Consider the following 18,331-nt stretch of genomic DNA (forward strand, 5'->3'; position numbering starts at 1 on the left):
CACACACACACACACAAACACACTCACAAACACATCTTCCCCGCAGTGATGGCGTGGATAGCGGGCTGTGTGTTAATGACTCCCGCCCCTTTGCTCACCTTCATTCTACTTGCCTATCACACCTAAATCTCATCCCAGAAAATCAATTTTCTCTCTTGTCAAATTCCATCTCCCCTCTGTCTGTGCCTCGGAGAGAACAGGGCCCCCCTCTCTGTCACTCTCTGCTGAAGGAAAGAGCTGACACACATAGAGAGTGTGCAGATATACTGCACTAGCTTTTTTGCCTCTCACTTCTCTCTCATTTTATCTCTCATTTCACTGATGCACTTTTCCTCTCTTTCTCTCACCCTTCTTTTTTCCTCCTCTTATTGTATCACTCCATGCTGCTGTTCTGCTGAAGATACAGGTTAAATGGAAATTATATAATCAGTAAGGAAATGAGTCAGTAACACACAATGAGCAGCATCCGTGGCGGCATAGAGAGATCAGACACAGACGGATTAACTGCAGTTTAGACACTTTGGCTCTCTGTGCTAAGCTATATATATTTGTGTGTGTGTGTGTGTGTGTGTGTGTGTGTGTATGTGTATATGTGTATGTATGTATGTGTGTGTGTGTGTGTGTGTGTGTGTGTGTGTGTGTGTGTGCCCTTGCAGTGTCAGTAGATGGCAGTGTTGAGTTGAAGCCACACTGTGGAATGCAACAGGCGATCGGTGAAAATACGGAGTGAGTGAAAATGATGAAGCGAGAAAAAGAAAGCAAGGAAAAGATAGTTTGAGGCACCCTTGTGTCATGCTATAATGCATACACCCTCCGACACACACACACACACACACACACACACACACGCACACAAACATTTTAAGATAAATTGATCCTGAACGTATTACACGGCACGCCTTAACTATAAAATGTATTCTATTTAAAAATGAATAACTTGCACATTTTATGTACTCCTCATGTATAATTCAGTGTGTATAGTGCATGTGTGTGTGTGTATGTGTGTGTTAGATGATACAGCAGCAGATGGGAGACTTTACGAGTGTTGACTGCGAGCCGAATCCTGCGGTTTACCAAGCACACTCGCCATCAAGGATGTGAGAGGGAGAAACGGATATGCCGTGCATGAGTGTGTGAGCGTGTGTTTATCTTGGCCGCATTGCCGTATGACATTGCCATGGCAGGTGTTTGCATCTGGAGTGTTCCAGAAAGACAAAGCCTGGCTGGATGGATGGCAATCTGGCAGTCTTTCCACAAGGTTACACTGGTCAGGGAGAGAGAGATCGATGTGGAAAGCGAAAGAAAGATAGAGCTGTTTTGGTATTGTGTGGTTTAATACACATGGAATGACAGAGAGGGCTGCTACCTGGAGAAGGCAGTCATCCTTTAGGAAAAGGGAGACCCAGAGGAACCTGCTGGCTACAGCTGGTGGTTTGTTTATTATTTTGTTTATATGTGTGTGTATGTGAGAGAGGGAATATGTGCATAGTGAGTACTGAGAAAATGCCCATCTGTGATTGAACTGCACCTGTCATCACCGGTTAGACCCCTATGTCCATATCATGTATCCACAAAAATGCAAACACACCCAGGTGGCTGGTGGCTAATAGTGGAACAGGCCCATATGCCTGCGTCCAGTGCTGTTGTTGGCGGTCTGTTTCTATGCTGATGAGAGAAAATCATGTGCTAGAAGATCCCTGGGTCCAACTCCACACTGAGTCTGAGCTAAAAATAATAGCACAGAGAGCCAATGCTGGCCTCGCACTCTGCCACACACATACACGTGCACATGCTGAAACCGTCAGGAGGCTCTTCTGCTCAACCAACACCAGCTGGATGCATTTCGGAGAGTTAAACACAATGTGTCCACGATAAACACTACAGTGAGGTGAAACACAGAATCTACAAATTGCGTTCAAATTTCAACACAAATGTAGCATTGGTGACCTGCGACAGACCAGGATGAAGCAGCTCCTGAAGAGGGATGAATAAATTAATATTTTTATTTGTATTGCAATGTATTTGATTTATAATGAGCATGTGTTTTCACTTAAAGCATAAGGTGAAAATTGTATGACATTCTTAAATAAGGAAAACCACAAGGAAGTAACATAACTATCATAAATTGTAATGTTTCAGATTCATTCTTATTTATTTATACACAGTAATGTTTATTTGTTTCTAATTCACAGTGAGACTGAATCTAAAATAATTCTGTTCACCAAATATGCTCAGTACATAGAGTATAATATAATTTATATAGCCATTATTTTAAACACTATTTTAGATTCAGAATGAATGACTCCAATAATTGACTCCTTATTACAGTTACAATTTTAATTGTTTAATTAAATCAATTAATTAAACAATTAGAATTAATTAAAAAAAATTCTAGCATAAGAATGTGGGAAAATAAAGTATGCCACAAAATGACATGTATTTATTTAATTCCCTTTTTCCACACGAAGCAGCATGAGTCATTTGGCTGTTGTGAACTGCAGACGGGAGGACGCATGACTTCAGGCACTATTCCGGGAACACTGGGCAAGAGACGGGAATATATCCTGAACGGGATGCCAGTCTATCACAGGGCAACATGCACATGCACGCACACACACACACACACACACATACACATTCGCACACTCATTCACACCTAGGGGCAATTTAGAACAGCCACTTTGCCTACAGGCATGTTTTAGGGAGGTGGGAGGAAACCGGAGACTCTGGAGGAAACCCACACAAACGTGAAGCTCAAGCTCCAGACTGAACCGGGAACCCCGGAGGTATGAAGAGGCAACGCTACCTCCTGAGACACCATGCCACCCAGGAAATATTATAAAAGATTAAATTCAAATCTCAAATAGTTAAATTTTTTCTGACATCCCTACTACACACCCTGTTGTCAACTGATCAGGCATCAGTTGGAAATCAAGAACGTTATCTCTGTTGCTATAATAGCTGACAAATTTATAATTAGGAATATTATTATATGAAAATAAAAAAATTTTATTTGAAGCTACTATTAACAGAAGAATAAATTATAAATAATAATACATGAACAGAGAAGCTTTGAGTTGTGCGCCATGAAACGTGCACGCCATCACCAGTTGCCTCAGTCTGCTCTCATACTCACTCATACACACACACACACACACACACACACTCACTGCGGTATATGTGTCACTAGATTTAGCCCCCTGTCATATGTGTTGAATATGAGCATACATATCCTATCAAAAAAAAAAATCATATCATGTGCTCACGTCCCAGGAGAGAGCGGATGGAAATATGAGTTTTGGCAAGCATTTGCTATATGCATACATATCCATTATTCATAAAACACATCATCTCTCCCATCCCTGTCTCAAGCTGTCTCACACAGAGCACACACTAACAGGTTTTCACTTCTACACCTGTGGTACACTCAGCATGCTTCCGTGAATTCTAGTGTGTGTGTGTGTGGGTGTGGGTGTGTATGTGTGTGTGTGTGTGTGTGTATGGAGCGGGGTGGGTAGAGAAAGAAAGAAGGGATGTGTAATTGCTTCCCTTTTTTTGTATGCACACATATCGAGCTCTGCATGTCCTATTTTGTGTTTGCCATCTTATGTGTCTCTATTTCTGTAAGTAAGCATTCTGTGCAGCAAACGATCTGCCTATGTAGTGAAGGTGTGTGAGTGGGAGAAAAAAAATCTGTTTGACTGGGATGTGTGCGTGCGTGCGTGTGTGTGTGTGTGTGCCACAGATGAAGGACAGTGTTGGGTCGTCCTTCTCTATCACAGAAACCAGGACATCCCATCCATTCCTCCACTCCCCACTCCACCCATCACGCTGTTACAGTAGCGTAATTGGAGCAGGAAAAAGACCTTCGTAGTACTTAAAAGGTAATTTTCCCTTACCTTATTTTTACAATCTCCCTTGGCCTTCCTAATATATGCATATTAACTGTTCTAATTTACCACTAAATTAACAAGACTGACCTCAATTAGGGCAATAAATGTAAGCTGAGACTCACAGGATAGTGAACGCAACTGGTTTACGAATCTTGGCACACAAAAAGAAATTGCTCATTTAATCCATTGCCTTTACACAAAGGACTCACGTTTAATCAAGTGCTCTCACGCCTTCTCTCTTCATCCCAAAGAGGCGCCTCTGTTTGGCACAAACAAACAGTCCTGCTTCTGCGGCTATTAGCATCTCCCAAACTGTCAAACTGAAAGCTAACGTTTTAATGACTGCTGGCTGAGTGTTTGTCACTTTCATGTGGTGAGATACAGGCGAGTAGGCTCCAGGAAGCTGAACGCCTGAGACGGAGGTGGTTCATCTGAAACTACAAGACGCAGAGGACAAAGCTTGGACGGGAATAGTATTTTCGATGTGTGGATATGCGTGTGTGTGAAAAAGGGCAACACTGGAAGCAGATTCATCATAAATGAAGAGCCTAGTCATAGAGCTTTGAAGTTTGGCTCTTACAAAGCTTAGGAAAGACCCAGGGGGACTGTGTATTTGAGTCTGAGTGTGTGTTTGGGTGTGTGTGTGTGGGGGTGTGTGTGCAAGTCCTGGCCAGTGCCCCTAGGGAGAGGAGCAGCTTCAAATGCACAGTTAATGAGAGAAGCAATCAGTAGCATCCTAACCCATCAGCGCTCCAGCCGTAACACACACTCTCCTCCTGCGCCTCCAGGGACGAGCGCAGCCTAATGATGAAACCAAAACCTCATTGACTGTAATTCAAAGGTTAGAGCAATTGTCCTTTGACTCTGTTAGTAACACACACATGCATGAATGCTGCAGATGAATGTCACATGCTTGACTTTCTCGTGTTCATATAAGAACGTCACATTTTTTAGACATGGAAAACAGACGTGTGTCTGATAGATTCTGTTAGCTACGACAAACTGCTTGTATTGCCGTACATCACTGTGAGCTGATTGGTCTCTGGCACACATACACCTTATTTCCAGCTTAGATTGAGAGACAGTGAGTACGGTCTATATTACAGTGTGTGTGTGCGTGCGTGCATATGTGTGTGTGTGTGTGTGTCTGCCTCATGGCTCATCTATTCACATTAGTGACAGGAAATGAGAGGCAGCTGAAATCCTGAGCTAGATCAATGCTACAGTCAGACAGCAGCATCCGCACCGTCTGCCTTTATTATCAGGTCCTAACTCATCACTCTCTCGCTCGTCACCCTCTCCAAATAACAGGCCGAGGGATAAATAATACTCTCTCAATTTACACAGAAAAAACAGCAAACTATAACAGTAGCAATTATTTTTGCTCAATGTTCCTATAGTTAAACTGTAGGATATCTGCACACACTTCCTTGTTCTGGAAAAAGAATAGAACAACCTGCTTACCTAAATTTAAAACTATAACTGTTACACGTTAACAGCTAAGACCAACAGTAGGATGGGACAGATTTAAGAGAATGACTTAACATCAAGTCCTAATGTCGATTTATTCCAATATTTGAAAACTGGATCAATACAGTAAAAAGTCATTCTGGTTAGGTGAGCTGTACTTTAGGTTTTGTGATATCCATGCATATTCAGACCCGTGCAATGACATTAGCAATGCAAAACCACATATCCTTTCTAGACAAGTAATCCCATCTCTATATTGACAAATTATATAGATTGGATGCTTAATTTATGAATACTTTCAGGTGAAATATTTATAATGTTCTGTCAAAATATGTATTTCGCATACATGTTGATTGATTCCTTCTACATGTGCCTTTAGACTTTTATTACAAATGAGTTACAGTAAATGGGGTTTCCATTCAATTCTCCAGTATATGGGAATGTGTGAAAATTTTGCCTTTACTCTTCTATGCCTGTATACTTTAATGATTTATAATCCCACTCTCCAGTGTCGCCCAGAAGAAAAAGGTTCCCTTGTGAGTCTGGTATCTTTTTCCCTTCATTTTTCCATGCCACTGGCACCTCTGGCTTCCTCATTAGGGATCTAAAACTACATCTGGATTCTGTAAAACTGCTTTCTTAACAGTGATATATACATAAAATTGAATTCAATTGAATTGAAATTATTGTGATTATAGTATCGTATTTATTGATAGATTAGGTTGAAAATGCCGGAGAAAACTGTTCCGCACGTCTATTTGTGTGTGTGTGTGTGTGCATGTGTTTGTGTGTGTATGTGTTTGTGTATGCTTGTGCAAGTGAGCTTGTGTATCTTCATTAAGAAACAGTTCTAAAGTATGAAAGTGTGTTGCTGTGTGTAACGAATGTGTACGAGTGGGTTTAGAGGTCTCAGCTCTCTTTGTAGTCTCAGTGATGCTCTTTGCACATTTTCTGCTCTCACTAGTTACACACTGATTTATTGACACTTGATAAAAATGCTTTTTGACACTTGTTTTGTAAAAAAAAAAATACTGTGCAACCTGAAGTGGGTGTAGATCATTGGGAAAAATATAATATCTGCTGCTGGTTATGTGAACATAACCGCTATCAATCTTGCAAAATGTTGCAACAGACACACAAACTTGGATATAGATAGACAGGCAGACTGACAGGCAAGCAGACAGACAAAGCAGACAAACTGACACATGCAAACACCAATGCTGTACAAATCCGGAGCTAGCATGCAAAGTATGATTGATTAGAAAAATCACCGGACCAGAAGAGGATAAATTTCATCACTGACTATTAACGGATTGGCACGGTGAGCCAGAAATCAATGTAACGGCCTCTGAAAGACTCATTAATTCTTTACAACCAGCCACTGAGGTAATCTTTAGCGGGGCCTTTGGACTGGGAGTTTCGCATGGGCCTGTGATCTGAAGGAAGCCACCAGTAAGTCAATGACAGACAGTAGTGGAGGGGGAAAAGATCAAAAAGCTTCGCCTTAGAGATGACACTCTCTGGTTTTGTTTCAGAGGAAGAGATGGTGAGAGAGATGTGTAAAAGGGGACATGAAGCTGACATGCTACGGGTCAGCCAGAACATCAGGGAGTTCTTCACCTAAAGCTCATATAGCTGGAAACCTTGGATCACCATAAGTACTACTAGACACATCAGTCAAATCTGACAAGGGGGAGAGAGAGAGAAAGAGAGAGAGAAAAAGAGAGAGAGGGGAACAGAAAATAGCAAACGGTTGCATCCTTCGTAGTCCCTTTAGGGAAACAGGGATGTAATTTGAGTGCACTATCGTCCTTCCCTGGCTTGTTGTGTCCCTCCTGTTATTTCGCCCTTGACTCCTCTTGCCCTGCTGCATCTGTTAATAGTGACCCGCTTAGCAACTGATATTGAAACAGACACACTATACACAACATATGCTTCCTGTTTCATATGCACCATATGCTAATCTCTCTCTCTCTCTCCCTCTCTCTCTCTCGTTTTCTGGCTTTTAGTGCCGTTATGAAATGGCATTCTAGTTTTAGGGTCAATACTACAACTTGGCATAAGCACAAACACAAACTTTTCACACACTCTTCACACATACCTTTTTGAATGAAATGGAAAGCTAAAGGTGCTTTCACATTTGGCGTATTTTTGTTCCCACAGCCAGCTCATGTTTTACATTTAATTCTGCAGGAGGCAGCCAAATGGCAGCTGGAATGTGGCTGCTATTAAAAACCGGTCACAATGGAGTGCTTCCAAAGGTGAAACAAAGTTCAAAAGTAGAGAGTGATGTCAAGCACTTTTTTGACCTCCAGACCAGTCAGGTCACAGTCAGGGGGCAAGCGAGAAAAAAAAGGGGGCAGAGAGCCAGCAAAATATTTATCTTGTTAGTGAGTGAATATAAAGACATACTGAATCGACAATATTTCGACAGTATTCTAACACTGCAATATAACTAAAATGAACAATTATGCTAGTTTTGGGACATTTACTGGTACTGTAGTGTAATGTTCCACATTAACTTTGGATGCATTCAAGTCATATCAGCAGACAAGCAGCTCCTCCTTTCGTGAGTTACACCTCCTTATCACCACAGTTTAACCTTTTCTTTATTCTTAATCACTTTATTGTTTAATCTTTTATACATAATATATAAATATATAAATAATATATAAGTATAAATAATATATAAGAAAATTCTTATATATTTCTAATATATAAGAAATGGTTCTGGTTATAGTGTGTGTTGTGTGAGTGGGTTTTTCCCCCCCACAGCAGCAGGTAAGACCCCTGGGCTAGTGCTATTTCTGTAAAAAGAAGATGCAAATGTGAAAGCACCCTAAGCCTGTTAGAATAAATTTCAGTACTCAAATATGATTTACATTTTTATGATATTTATGTATACAAAGGCAATAAATCCATGCTCAATTATTTAAGAATGTTTATGATGTTATCATTTTTTTTTTTACATAATGTAGATTTTTTCCTTAAGCATTTTGGCCAAAACACCCTTCTCCATCAATGTAGGAAAAATGCTCTGAATAAGGCCTGGCCTTATTTATTGTGTGCTTTATCACAAAATATGATTATGTATACATTTTCCAGTGATATCTCTGTCAAAAATTTCCAACAGAAAAATTTCCAACAGAGCATTTTTGTAACAGTGTGGTGCTACTACTAATATTTGTTATATCTGTGCCAGTATAAAATTGTAAACTAATAAATTTTTAAATGCATTCAAATTTGAATGTTTCTTTTTTTTTGGAAAAAAAAAGACAGTCCTAGTACCCTCAAGCTGCCATAAAGTGTGTGGGATTGCAGATGTGTGTGTCGTGCTCTAATCAGTAGTGAGCAGATAGGGTAAGCGGTGTAATAACACAGCTACGCTGGGTACATGGCATTATGGATAGAGGAGAAAAAGGAGTCTGGTGAGAAGGTTATGGAGTTACACAGAGTGCTCAGGGAGTTCGAGATAAGTCATTGGTGGGCAGTGGAAAAAAGTGATGATGAAGCTAAAAATATAGGTGGAAAGGATAGAGACAGGGAGGAAGAATGAGAAAGAGAGAGAGAGAGAGAGAGAGAGAGGGAGGAAAAAGAGGAAGCAGGGCAGGAAAGAAGGAGCTTTCATGACACTCGCCACATGGCCTGTCTCTATTGATGTATGAGGAGCCACAATGTCCCAGCTTGCATAGAGGTGACACTGTATACACACACACACACACACACACACACACACACCAGCTCAAGGGCACCAACACAGTCAGTAACAATGGTGGATAATTTATTATGCACCTGTATGTGAGTCTGCATCGTGTGTGTGTGTGTGTGTGTGTTTGCAATACAGATTCATGCCCTGGCCTTTGTTTTCTTGAAGTTAAGCCCTCCACGTCTGTGTTTGGACTCATTCTGATCCATGAGTATCGTGTGTGAACTGATCCTTGCCTTTCTGCCTGTCCGTCTGCTGTCTAGACAAGAGCACATCGAATCAGAGTGGAAGCCTGAAGGGGCCTAAACCTCGTTATAGCTATTACATGTTCCATCTGTCCCTGTCCTTTCCCTCTCTCTCTCTCTCTCTCTCTCTCTCTCTCTCTCTCTCTCTGTATGTTTGATCATGGTTGATCCCCAGGAATCAGGCAAGCTTTAGAGCAGACGCATCTCGCGGGAGCCGAATAGCGTTTTGTCTCCTCCACAACACATGATGACAGACCTGCTCTTCTTTTGCATCAGGACCGCTCACCTGTATCCTAGCAACCGCCTCCCTGCTGTGGCAGCCACTCCATGCAGAGATAAGCGAGCGATCAGGAGGGCACAGAATGAGTTATATGTCCCTATTTTTTCTTTCACCCTTTTTTATTGGTCACCATTTCTTTATTATTTATGTCACCCTGTTAGCACATTCTCTTACAGCAAAATAAATTCTGTGTGAATTCCTCTTTTACAGATTCAGTGCCCAGAATGATAACTTCTCTCTGATTCTGTTATCTTCTGTTCTTTGCTCTCTTTTTGCTGTATGCAGGTGTGTGATTATTGGCCATATGGGAGTGCACATATTATGATTCTCTCTGAACGCATACATCTCTTTCCTGACTATAGTTTCTGCTGAAGTACCTGGGATTGTAATTCATCCCTGTAGAGAAGGTAAGGCAAAGCGGGATCTTTTAAGCATCTGCAAAGAATGAAAAAAAAAAGTCCTCTCCTCTTCTCCTCAATGCACTTTTGTCATCTCTCTGGTGCCAGGATTGCTGGGCCGGTCTCAGTGGAGCCACACTCAGTGTCTGCACTGAGCAAAGTGCTGCAGCAGCACATTTCACCATGTTCAGTTACACATGCACAGTCACTGAAGGCCAAAGACAGTCTCAGTTGGCCTACAATTAAGGTCGCTAGTCCTTAGCAGAAACAATTCAAATAAGCAAACTCTCTCTAACATATCTACATGTTGAATGCATATTAAAATTGCTTATTATCTCAACATGGTAAGTGATTCTCTTAAATCCAGCTCTTGTTGGGAAAGAAGTTTATCTAAATGCACTAAATGCCAAATTAGCCCAAGGAACTTTCCTGAAATAGAGTACTATTCAGACGGGATAAGATTTCTAATCAAATGTCTGTTAACTAATGATACCAGAAGATGTTTGTAGTAATTATCATTGAGTCACACGGGATAACAAATCTCTGTATAAATCAAACAGATGGATATGTCTTCACTTGTATACAGTAAAAATTCCATGTATACTACATACACCTTATTTTATTACATTGCTTGCTTTGTCCTTTATCATAGCCACTTGTTTTACGGCTTCTGGCTGCACAAGTTCGCTTGATCATTAATAGGTCACATGACAATAGTATGTACACTATATAGCATGGACACCTGACCATCACACCCATATGTGCGTCTTCCCCAAACTTTTGCCACAAAGCTGGAGGCACACAATTGTATAGGATGTCTTTGTATGCTGTAGCCTTACAATTTCCCTTCACTGTGACTAAGAGTCCCAAACCTGTTCCTGCATGACAATGCCTATGTGCACAAAGTGAGGTCCATGAAGACATAGTTTGCCAAGGTTGGAGTGGATGAAATTGAGTGGCCTGCACAGAGCCCTGACCTCAACTCCACTGAACACCTTTGAGATGAAATGGAACTCTGACGCACCCCAGGCCTCCGCTTGTGTCTGAATGCTCGAATCCCCACAGCCACATTCCAAATTCTGGTGCAAAACCTTCCCAGAAGAGTGGCGGTTATTATAACAGCAAAGATGGAACTAAATCTGGAATGGAATGTTCAAAAAGGACATATGGGTATGATGGTCAGGAGTCCACAAATTTTTGGCCAAACAGTATATGTAGGATTCATCTGCGCTAGAAAATCAGTAATGTACCTAAAACCCTAGGAAGCGTCATTTCCTCCAATGCATCCTTTTAAACATTATCTAAATTTATTGTTCTATGTTTCAAATTCAGTCGATACTTGCTTTCGCTTCTGTGGGAGCCGGTAGAACAGAGCACTTCCTGGAGTGTCTTATTCAGAAGAAAAATTGCAAAATGTCTTTTCCGACAGGTTAAAATGGAATCTTTTCCAACATCTCAATTTGGATGGGATATACTGTATATTACATAGGGTTGTATCTACTGGTCATTTTATAGAAGGCAAATTATGGTGTAATCTTTCCAGATGTGTGCACACTCAGTATGTAAAAAAAAGATTGACTAAAATCCCAGAGGTAATAATTACATTACCCCACCTCGCCATGTAAAACTACTTCAATCCGAACAGGGCTTAAAATAAGTGACACACAACACAAAAGAAATACCCTTGTTTTTGTCCTGGAAGTTGCAACAAGCCTTGTTCTTGTTCACAACACAAAGCTACCACCTGCTTCCCTCCGGCTATGATGGACAAATCTCAGGCATTGGTATTTGTGATTTGTTCACTGAGCCTTTCAGTTAAGCCGCCACTGCATTCAGCTAGGCAGGTAGGCGGCTCTGTAAAGCAGAGGGGGGCCGGGTGGAGCCTGAGGGACTGGCGGCGGATCCAGCACAACATTACACGGACGACTCAAGGACGAAGAAAAGATGTGCGGATATTTGAATACAAGAGCAGAGACAGAGGGGGGAGATCGAGGGGGGGACTTGTGCTGATTCTTGCACTTGCTGACTGGCCCATCTGTTGAGCGCAGTCTCCAGGGAGGGGGAGGGCAATGCAGGGCTACGTGACACATCTGCCCTTAACCGGGGGCTTTTAGAGAGGGACAGAGAGGGGACAGAGGTACGGACATCGGGTTCAGCTCCATGGCTCAGGTGGAGACTTCTAATGGGAGCCATCGAAAACGAATGTGTCTCTCATTCAGTCCATCTCATTTTTCTGTCTCTATCTGTCAGTGTGGCATTTACTTTTATATTTTCCTTTTCCCTCATTCCATTCATATTCTCAACCCCAGACTGATGACCTGAGCACTGTAAGGACATAATATTAAAAAAAACTATTTTTGTGTAAGCTCTAACCATATGGCAAGCACAAACATAAAACCATATCAGAGAGGTCAAAAAGTGTATGCCGAAAATAGTTACACTCTTAAAGATGTCCTTCACAGTCCCAGTCCTGAGGTGTAATAAAGCACACAATAGCCATGAGTGAGTCAGTGGCTAATGGAGCCTATCAAAGGCTACTACCAGAGGCAGATTGCTCAGAATCAGTGGGAGAAAATTACCATTCCTCATCAGACACATCAAATAATGAGTGGAAGCATCTAGATTAATCAGTACAGTCATGGAAACACAAATGCATGCAATATGCACCAGCAAATGCAAACCAGAGTCAAAATCCTCAGAGTCAGAAAAGTCAGTTCAAACAGAAGTTGTTCTGAAGCATTGTTTGAGATGGACTAATTTGAAAGTATCAGAGTTATGGCCAAATCACCTGTGCTAGCCTATTAAATTATTTACACATCTGTTTAAAAATATGAATTATTTCTTACACACCAGATGTCTGTCCCTTTTTGATAACAATCTGTTTATGACTGTTGCATCTAATAATTTCAATCGTTGCCTTTTATATCGATGCATGGATCCAAATCATCAGATTGCTACACTCCTACATGCGTCTCAACAATTTTAATTTTCCATATCAGTTCTGAGGACCCACGACTCACATCTGCCAACCCCATCTGTCCTGTGCATTTCTTCAGGCACTGAGTCTATCACTTGGACATAAAAATCCTCCTCTCACACTTTTTATATGTGGCGCACTAAATTAAATCATGATCCACAACATCCATAATCATGACTGTGAAGCCTATAGTTGAGCAACAGTAATAATACTAATTCACAAACGTGTATACTACTACTACTACTACTACTACTACTGCTACTACTACTACTAATAATAATGACAAATACTGTATTGCCACTCGGTAGCCTTTAACAGGATTTTTATGACAAATATGATAAAATACGCTTTTAAAGCTGTAAATTTTAATACACGAACCCCAAACCATTACCTGTAAAGATATGTATGCTGATACAGTTCTTTGTTTTAGGCGTGAAACCTCTATACGTATACTCAAGGCTGCTGCTAACAGTAACCATACTCAGTAACCATACTGCTAAATCCCAAATGATTTTACTTAGAGTACAGTCCCTGATTTCACAACACTGCAATCACGTGAAGCTACTTGTAATGTGCTACCTATAAGTTGAAGATACTATATAGTGCATGTGTGTTATGTGAGGCTTTAAATCGCTGATTTAAGATGAGTTATGATGGAGGTATCCTGCATGGTTACTGTGACAGTGTTTACCAATGAAGTAGGACAGCAGGATGGCCAGCAGGGTGGCGGCTGTGATGGCTGTAACAGCGGCACATTTCCAGCTGCAATACTTGGAGGGCTTCTTCAGTTTGAAGGCGCTTCGAGAGAAGGTGTTTCTGGGTAGGAGCCGTGGCGGGGGCGAGTACACTGTGCCCGAAGTCAGTGGGTAACCTGGAGATGAGCTGCTGAAGAGCGGTGTGGTTCCTGAAGATGTCTTAAACAGGAAGTGCCTGTTGGGGAAAGACAGAGAGAGAAAGAAAAAGAGTTAATTTTTTGTTGAGTAAAAAGTATTTATGGTCTCAGTGATGAGGCAATAAGAGTAGTGGAGATAGAGGACATGGTGAAAGAGAGTCAGAGGTCAAATCAATCCCAGGTTCAGAATTGCCTTCATTGTCTCTTGTGAGTAGCTTCGTATACTCTGTGTCTATGTGTGCGTGTGTGTGCGTGTGTGTGTGCGCGCATGTGTGGACACAGGGGGCTGCAGAGTGCTGCAGGGATGCAGTGGGGTGAAGGATACTGTGTCCAAAGCTCCTCAGTGCGGCTCTGTGGACATATGGCATGCGGACATACAGTGCTGCAGGCTGCTGCTGGCCCAATGAGGGACACTTATACAACACAAACACTCAATAATTCAGGAGGCTTTGCTCTATGCATGTCCAGAACACACACACATGCACATACACACACACACCCGCTCCCACAGCCCGTGTTCTGATGGGGACATTAGTGACAATAAAGCTCGGAGGAAGATGGTGGTGCCACAGGGTGCCAATGATAATGAACTGATCCAAAAAGATTTTTGTATTTTCGGGAGCTAAATAATCTTTGTTCCACTGAGACACACTTTAAAATAGAAAACTGCTAAACACCATTCTGTCCTTTCTCCCTTCTTGAGCACGAGAGCATTTAGTGCTTAAGGCGTTTTTAACCGCACTTTCAAAACAAAAACTGATCCATAGAGAAAACAATTAAAGTTAGACGACCAAAACAAAACAAAAAATCAATTCGGCTTGCAGTGATGCCACACTTAGGTTCAACATGAAAGAATTGCCTAGATTAAGATTTCTTTGCTTGATTGCCTGTTTAGTTAAATAAAAAAAATCAATTAATATGAACTGACTGTTGAAGAAAATATGGCAGAACAAAAAATTTGTAAGCACAGTTTCAATGCAGTTGCAACCCATTTGATCAAAAACATTTTTTGTTCATGTGCCAGTAATGTTTGTGTAAAAATAAAACAGCACAGATATTGCTTTGAAAGCACTATCATGGCATCAATGAATCTGACCATGTTTAATTTAGTGTGTTTAAAGTGTGACTGAATTTTGCATTGGACCTAAGAGCAACAAACATTGCTCCTAGGTCCAGTGCCAAGTACCATTAGCTATGCTTGGTACCATTGTTGAGCAGGAGCTAAAATGAATACAATTGTTACTAAACCTGTGGGCAATGAAAACAGAACAGTTTTGTTGTATCAAAAGTTGCAGTAAATTGTGCAGTCAAAAATTACATCTAATTTATTCATTTTCCCCCCACTGATATAGTGGCAAACACTTGAAGTCAAGAGCAATAATTCAGTAATGATCATGCTTGAAGAATGCATTCTATGTACCAGAGCAAAAACTCACTCACTGTGTATGAACACTCTGGAAATTAGAATTACTGTAAAAATCATCCCTCAAGATATAAAGACATACTACTTAAGATTTGCAAATGCATTCAAACACATCATTATATTGCTGTAATAAATAGAGAAACATCATTGAATGAAGTCCTCTGTAAGACCTGTGTTTCTGTATACTTCACCAAAATTCCATAAAACACATTCAGGCTCACTGCAGCTGTAAAGGCATGCAGGTGCAAACGGGTTTTGCACAAAGCTCTTAAATGATGCCTCTCAATATCTCAAAGCAGCATAACCTCTTGAAAAAGTGAACAGGATCCTACATGGCATAGTGTGTATAACTTCTGTGACACCTGCATGCAGAATGATCACTGGCGTCTGTGCTGCTCATCTACCCCGCCCAGACAAAGCCGCATTCCCATTAACACACACTCCCGAGCAGACTGCACGCTACATTACATTATAGATGGAACTTGTGCTTTTTCGAGCTTTGTGCAGAAAAAAAAAATCATTTAGCCTTTAATTACAGCACCCTGTGCAGCACCCCATGCCTTCACCTCAGTAAATGAAGGCTCTCAGATACTGGTGCCTTGGGGAAAGCAGCAGCGGAGAAGGCCGGTCTAAATATATTATCTGCAGCAATCAGCCAGGCTTGGGTCACTGGGTCCGTCAGTTTCATTAGGCCCCGGCCTCGATTAAGACTCTGATGGGAGCTAAAGTGAGAGGCTGAAAGCTTTCCTGGCCTCTGAGTGCCTGCCTGGAAGGTGTGTCCTGCCCTGGCCCTGGCACATAGATCTCTCCGGCCCCTTAACACTTAAACACCACGCAATCACATGAGCCTTAATAACAACTTTCCACAAGATGGATTCCAATATTTCCAAACATGATCCCATTTTCCAGAGCTGAGCTGTGGTGCGTTTGGCTCAAAGCCCAGCTGTCTGTGGGTGTGTGCACTCCTGTCGCTCCCACACCAATCCATCAGCACGGATTCAGATTCCCTCCAACCACAGCCCCATGGGGTCAGAGCCCCAGGACCAGATCAGTCAGGTGTTCCTAGCCATTATCTCTGGCTGCACCTGCCCACCTGCAGCTCCATACACACACACGCACACACATATTATACAGTGACACACAGGCCAAACCTACAATGTCTAGGAAAACATACCTGTACGTAATCATGCAGTGAGAAGAGAAGAGGAAGAGATGCTTTTGTCCTCTATTCTGACCACGAGGGGGAAGAGAGTGACTAATTCACTAATGAATGGTAATAAATGATAATAATGCAGTAGGAATAATGAAGGCGAGGCAGTGGAAGATTCCACGTGCGGCTTTACATAACAAAGCTATTTCTCACTGCTGTGTCTGAAATTTCTGCCACCTTAGGCATTACTAATCATGCATGCACACACACACACACACACACACACAGAAGGAGTTGGAAGCAGAATGGTAATTGTGTGTTTGAGCTGTCGTCGTGCGCCGAGCTGGGAGTCTGGGTCACTGATGGAAAAAGCTAGCACTTACGCTCTCATTCTATTCATCTCCTGCTTTCTTGTGTCTCTTGCTCCATTCTTCTCACATCTTCAATTGACAGTGTGCCACACACATACACTTCACCCTTTCCTCCTTCCCTTTCCTCTTATTTATCTCCCACTCCCTCCTTTCCCTCTGTCCCTTCACCCTCCCCTCCTGCTTCCCCTGTTAAGCAGAGTGAAACAGCCTCAACAGGCAGGAGGAGGAAGATCTGAAATCAGTCTCACACTGAAGGGCAATACGATGGACAGGGTGTAAAGGTGCCTGTCCAAAAATACCACACTACTTCCTCCAGGCCTTCTCTCTCTGTCACTGCTCCTCTCGCTTCTCTGTGACGGAGTGACTTAGCCGCCACCCAGGCGCCACTCGTGAGGTTGAACGAGTCATCTTGAAATGCCACAGTATTTTTACCAGCGCACAGGGTTGTGGCTACACATTTAGTCGCTGACAGGGGTGATGTCGAGAAATTAATTAAGGTGATTTTGGGGTGGGAGAGAGTTGAAGGCGGTCTGTATGCGCATGTGCATGTGTGTGGCAGGGAGTGCGTGTGCAATCTACTGTGTGACACTTATTCCATTAGTTCAATGTCTGTCTGTGAAGTTCATTTAATTTCCATTTGCAAGGGAAAGTGAGAGTGTTGACTAGGTGTCGTAATTGTGAAATGAAATTAGAGAGCTTGATTTTTTTGCCTCCGTGCCTAATTGACAGTGATTTATGTCGAGCATTGTTTGGGAGGAGTGTGGGAAGACATGTCAACACCAGCTGGGACAGGAGACAGAAAGGGAGAGAGAAAAACAGATTCAGATTCAAGCAATCCAATGAACAATAAAATATATATTCCAGATAAAATGTGGCTCATAGTATTCAGAATAGTTATAGTGTCTGTCCTGGCAGTGAAGGGAGGTGAGGTCCACTCACCTAATACAATCGCATAATACAAATTGAATGAAAAATAAATGATTCTTTTTAAATTGGCATTTCGAGACCCTTCATATCATGTTTTGTATGAAATAATAATAACAACAACAACAACAACAACAATAATAATAATAATAATAATAATAATAATAATTCTCTGATATAAAATCCTGCATGCAGCGCAATTTGTCTTAATTTTCAATAAAGAGCAGTTATAAAATTTTGGCAGCACCAGAATAGGTGACCCCACTCTCTCACTCCACTACCTAATACAGAAGCAACTGTATTATTTCAACTTAATACTTTGTTATTTTGATTTAATAACTTACTTCAAAATGTTATAAATTCCATCAGTCTAAGTGCTAGTAGTCAAAATAATGAGATGAATTCAATATAATTAAAAATGAGATATTACACCAAAATAGACTTTTTTAAAATAACTTGCTGTTCAGGGTTTCTATAACATAAGCCACTTAAAGAAAGAAAAAAATAAAAGCAAGAGACTATTAAATCACCTCATTATGAAGCTCACTGGTTCAATACTTATGTTAGCCTCAACCTCTATTCTCAACTGATTACTAAATGAT

The 18,331-nt window shown here is 41.4% G+C and overlaps 1 protein-coding gene across 5 annotated transcripts in view; it reads right to left on the bottom strand.

Moving 5' to 3' along the window:
- tenm2a (teneurin transmembrane protein 2a) overlaps positions 1–18,331 on the bottom strand; it is a 275,007-nt gene that overhangs the window by 38,645 nt on the left and 218,031 nt on the right. For all 5 annotated transcript variants that reach the window (XM_053235492.1, XM_053235491.1, XM_026918274.3 and 2 more), the window contains one exon: positions 13,661–13,899. In XM_053235492.1, the coding sequence (XP_053091467.1) occupies positions 13,661–13,899 (239 nt within the window). The remainder of the gene's footprint in view (positions 1–13,660; positions 13,900–18,331) is intronic.

The sequence above is a fragment of the Pangasianodon hypophthalmus genome, chromosome 7, assembly GCF_027358585.1.
Source record: "Pangasianodon hypophthalmus isolate fPanHyp1 chromosome 7, fPanHyp1.pri, whole genome shotgun sequence".
Classification (NCBI taxonomy): domain Eukaryota; kingdom Metazoa; phylum Chordata; class Actinopteri; order Siluriformes; family Pangasiidae; genus Pangasianodon; species Pangasianodon hypophthalmus.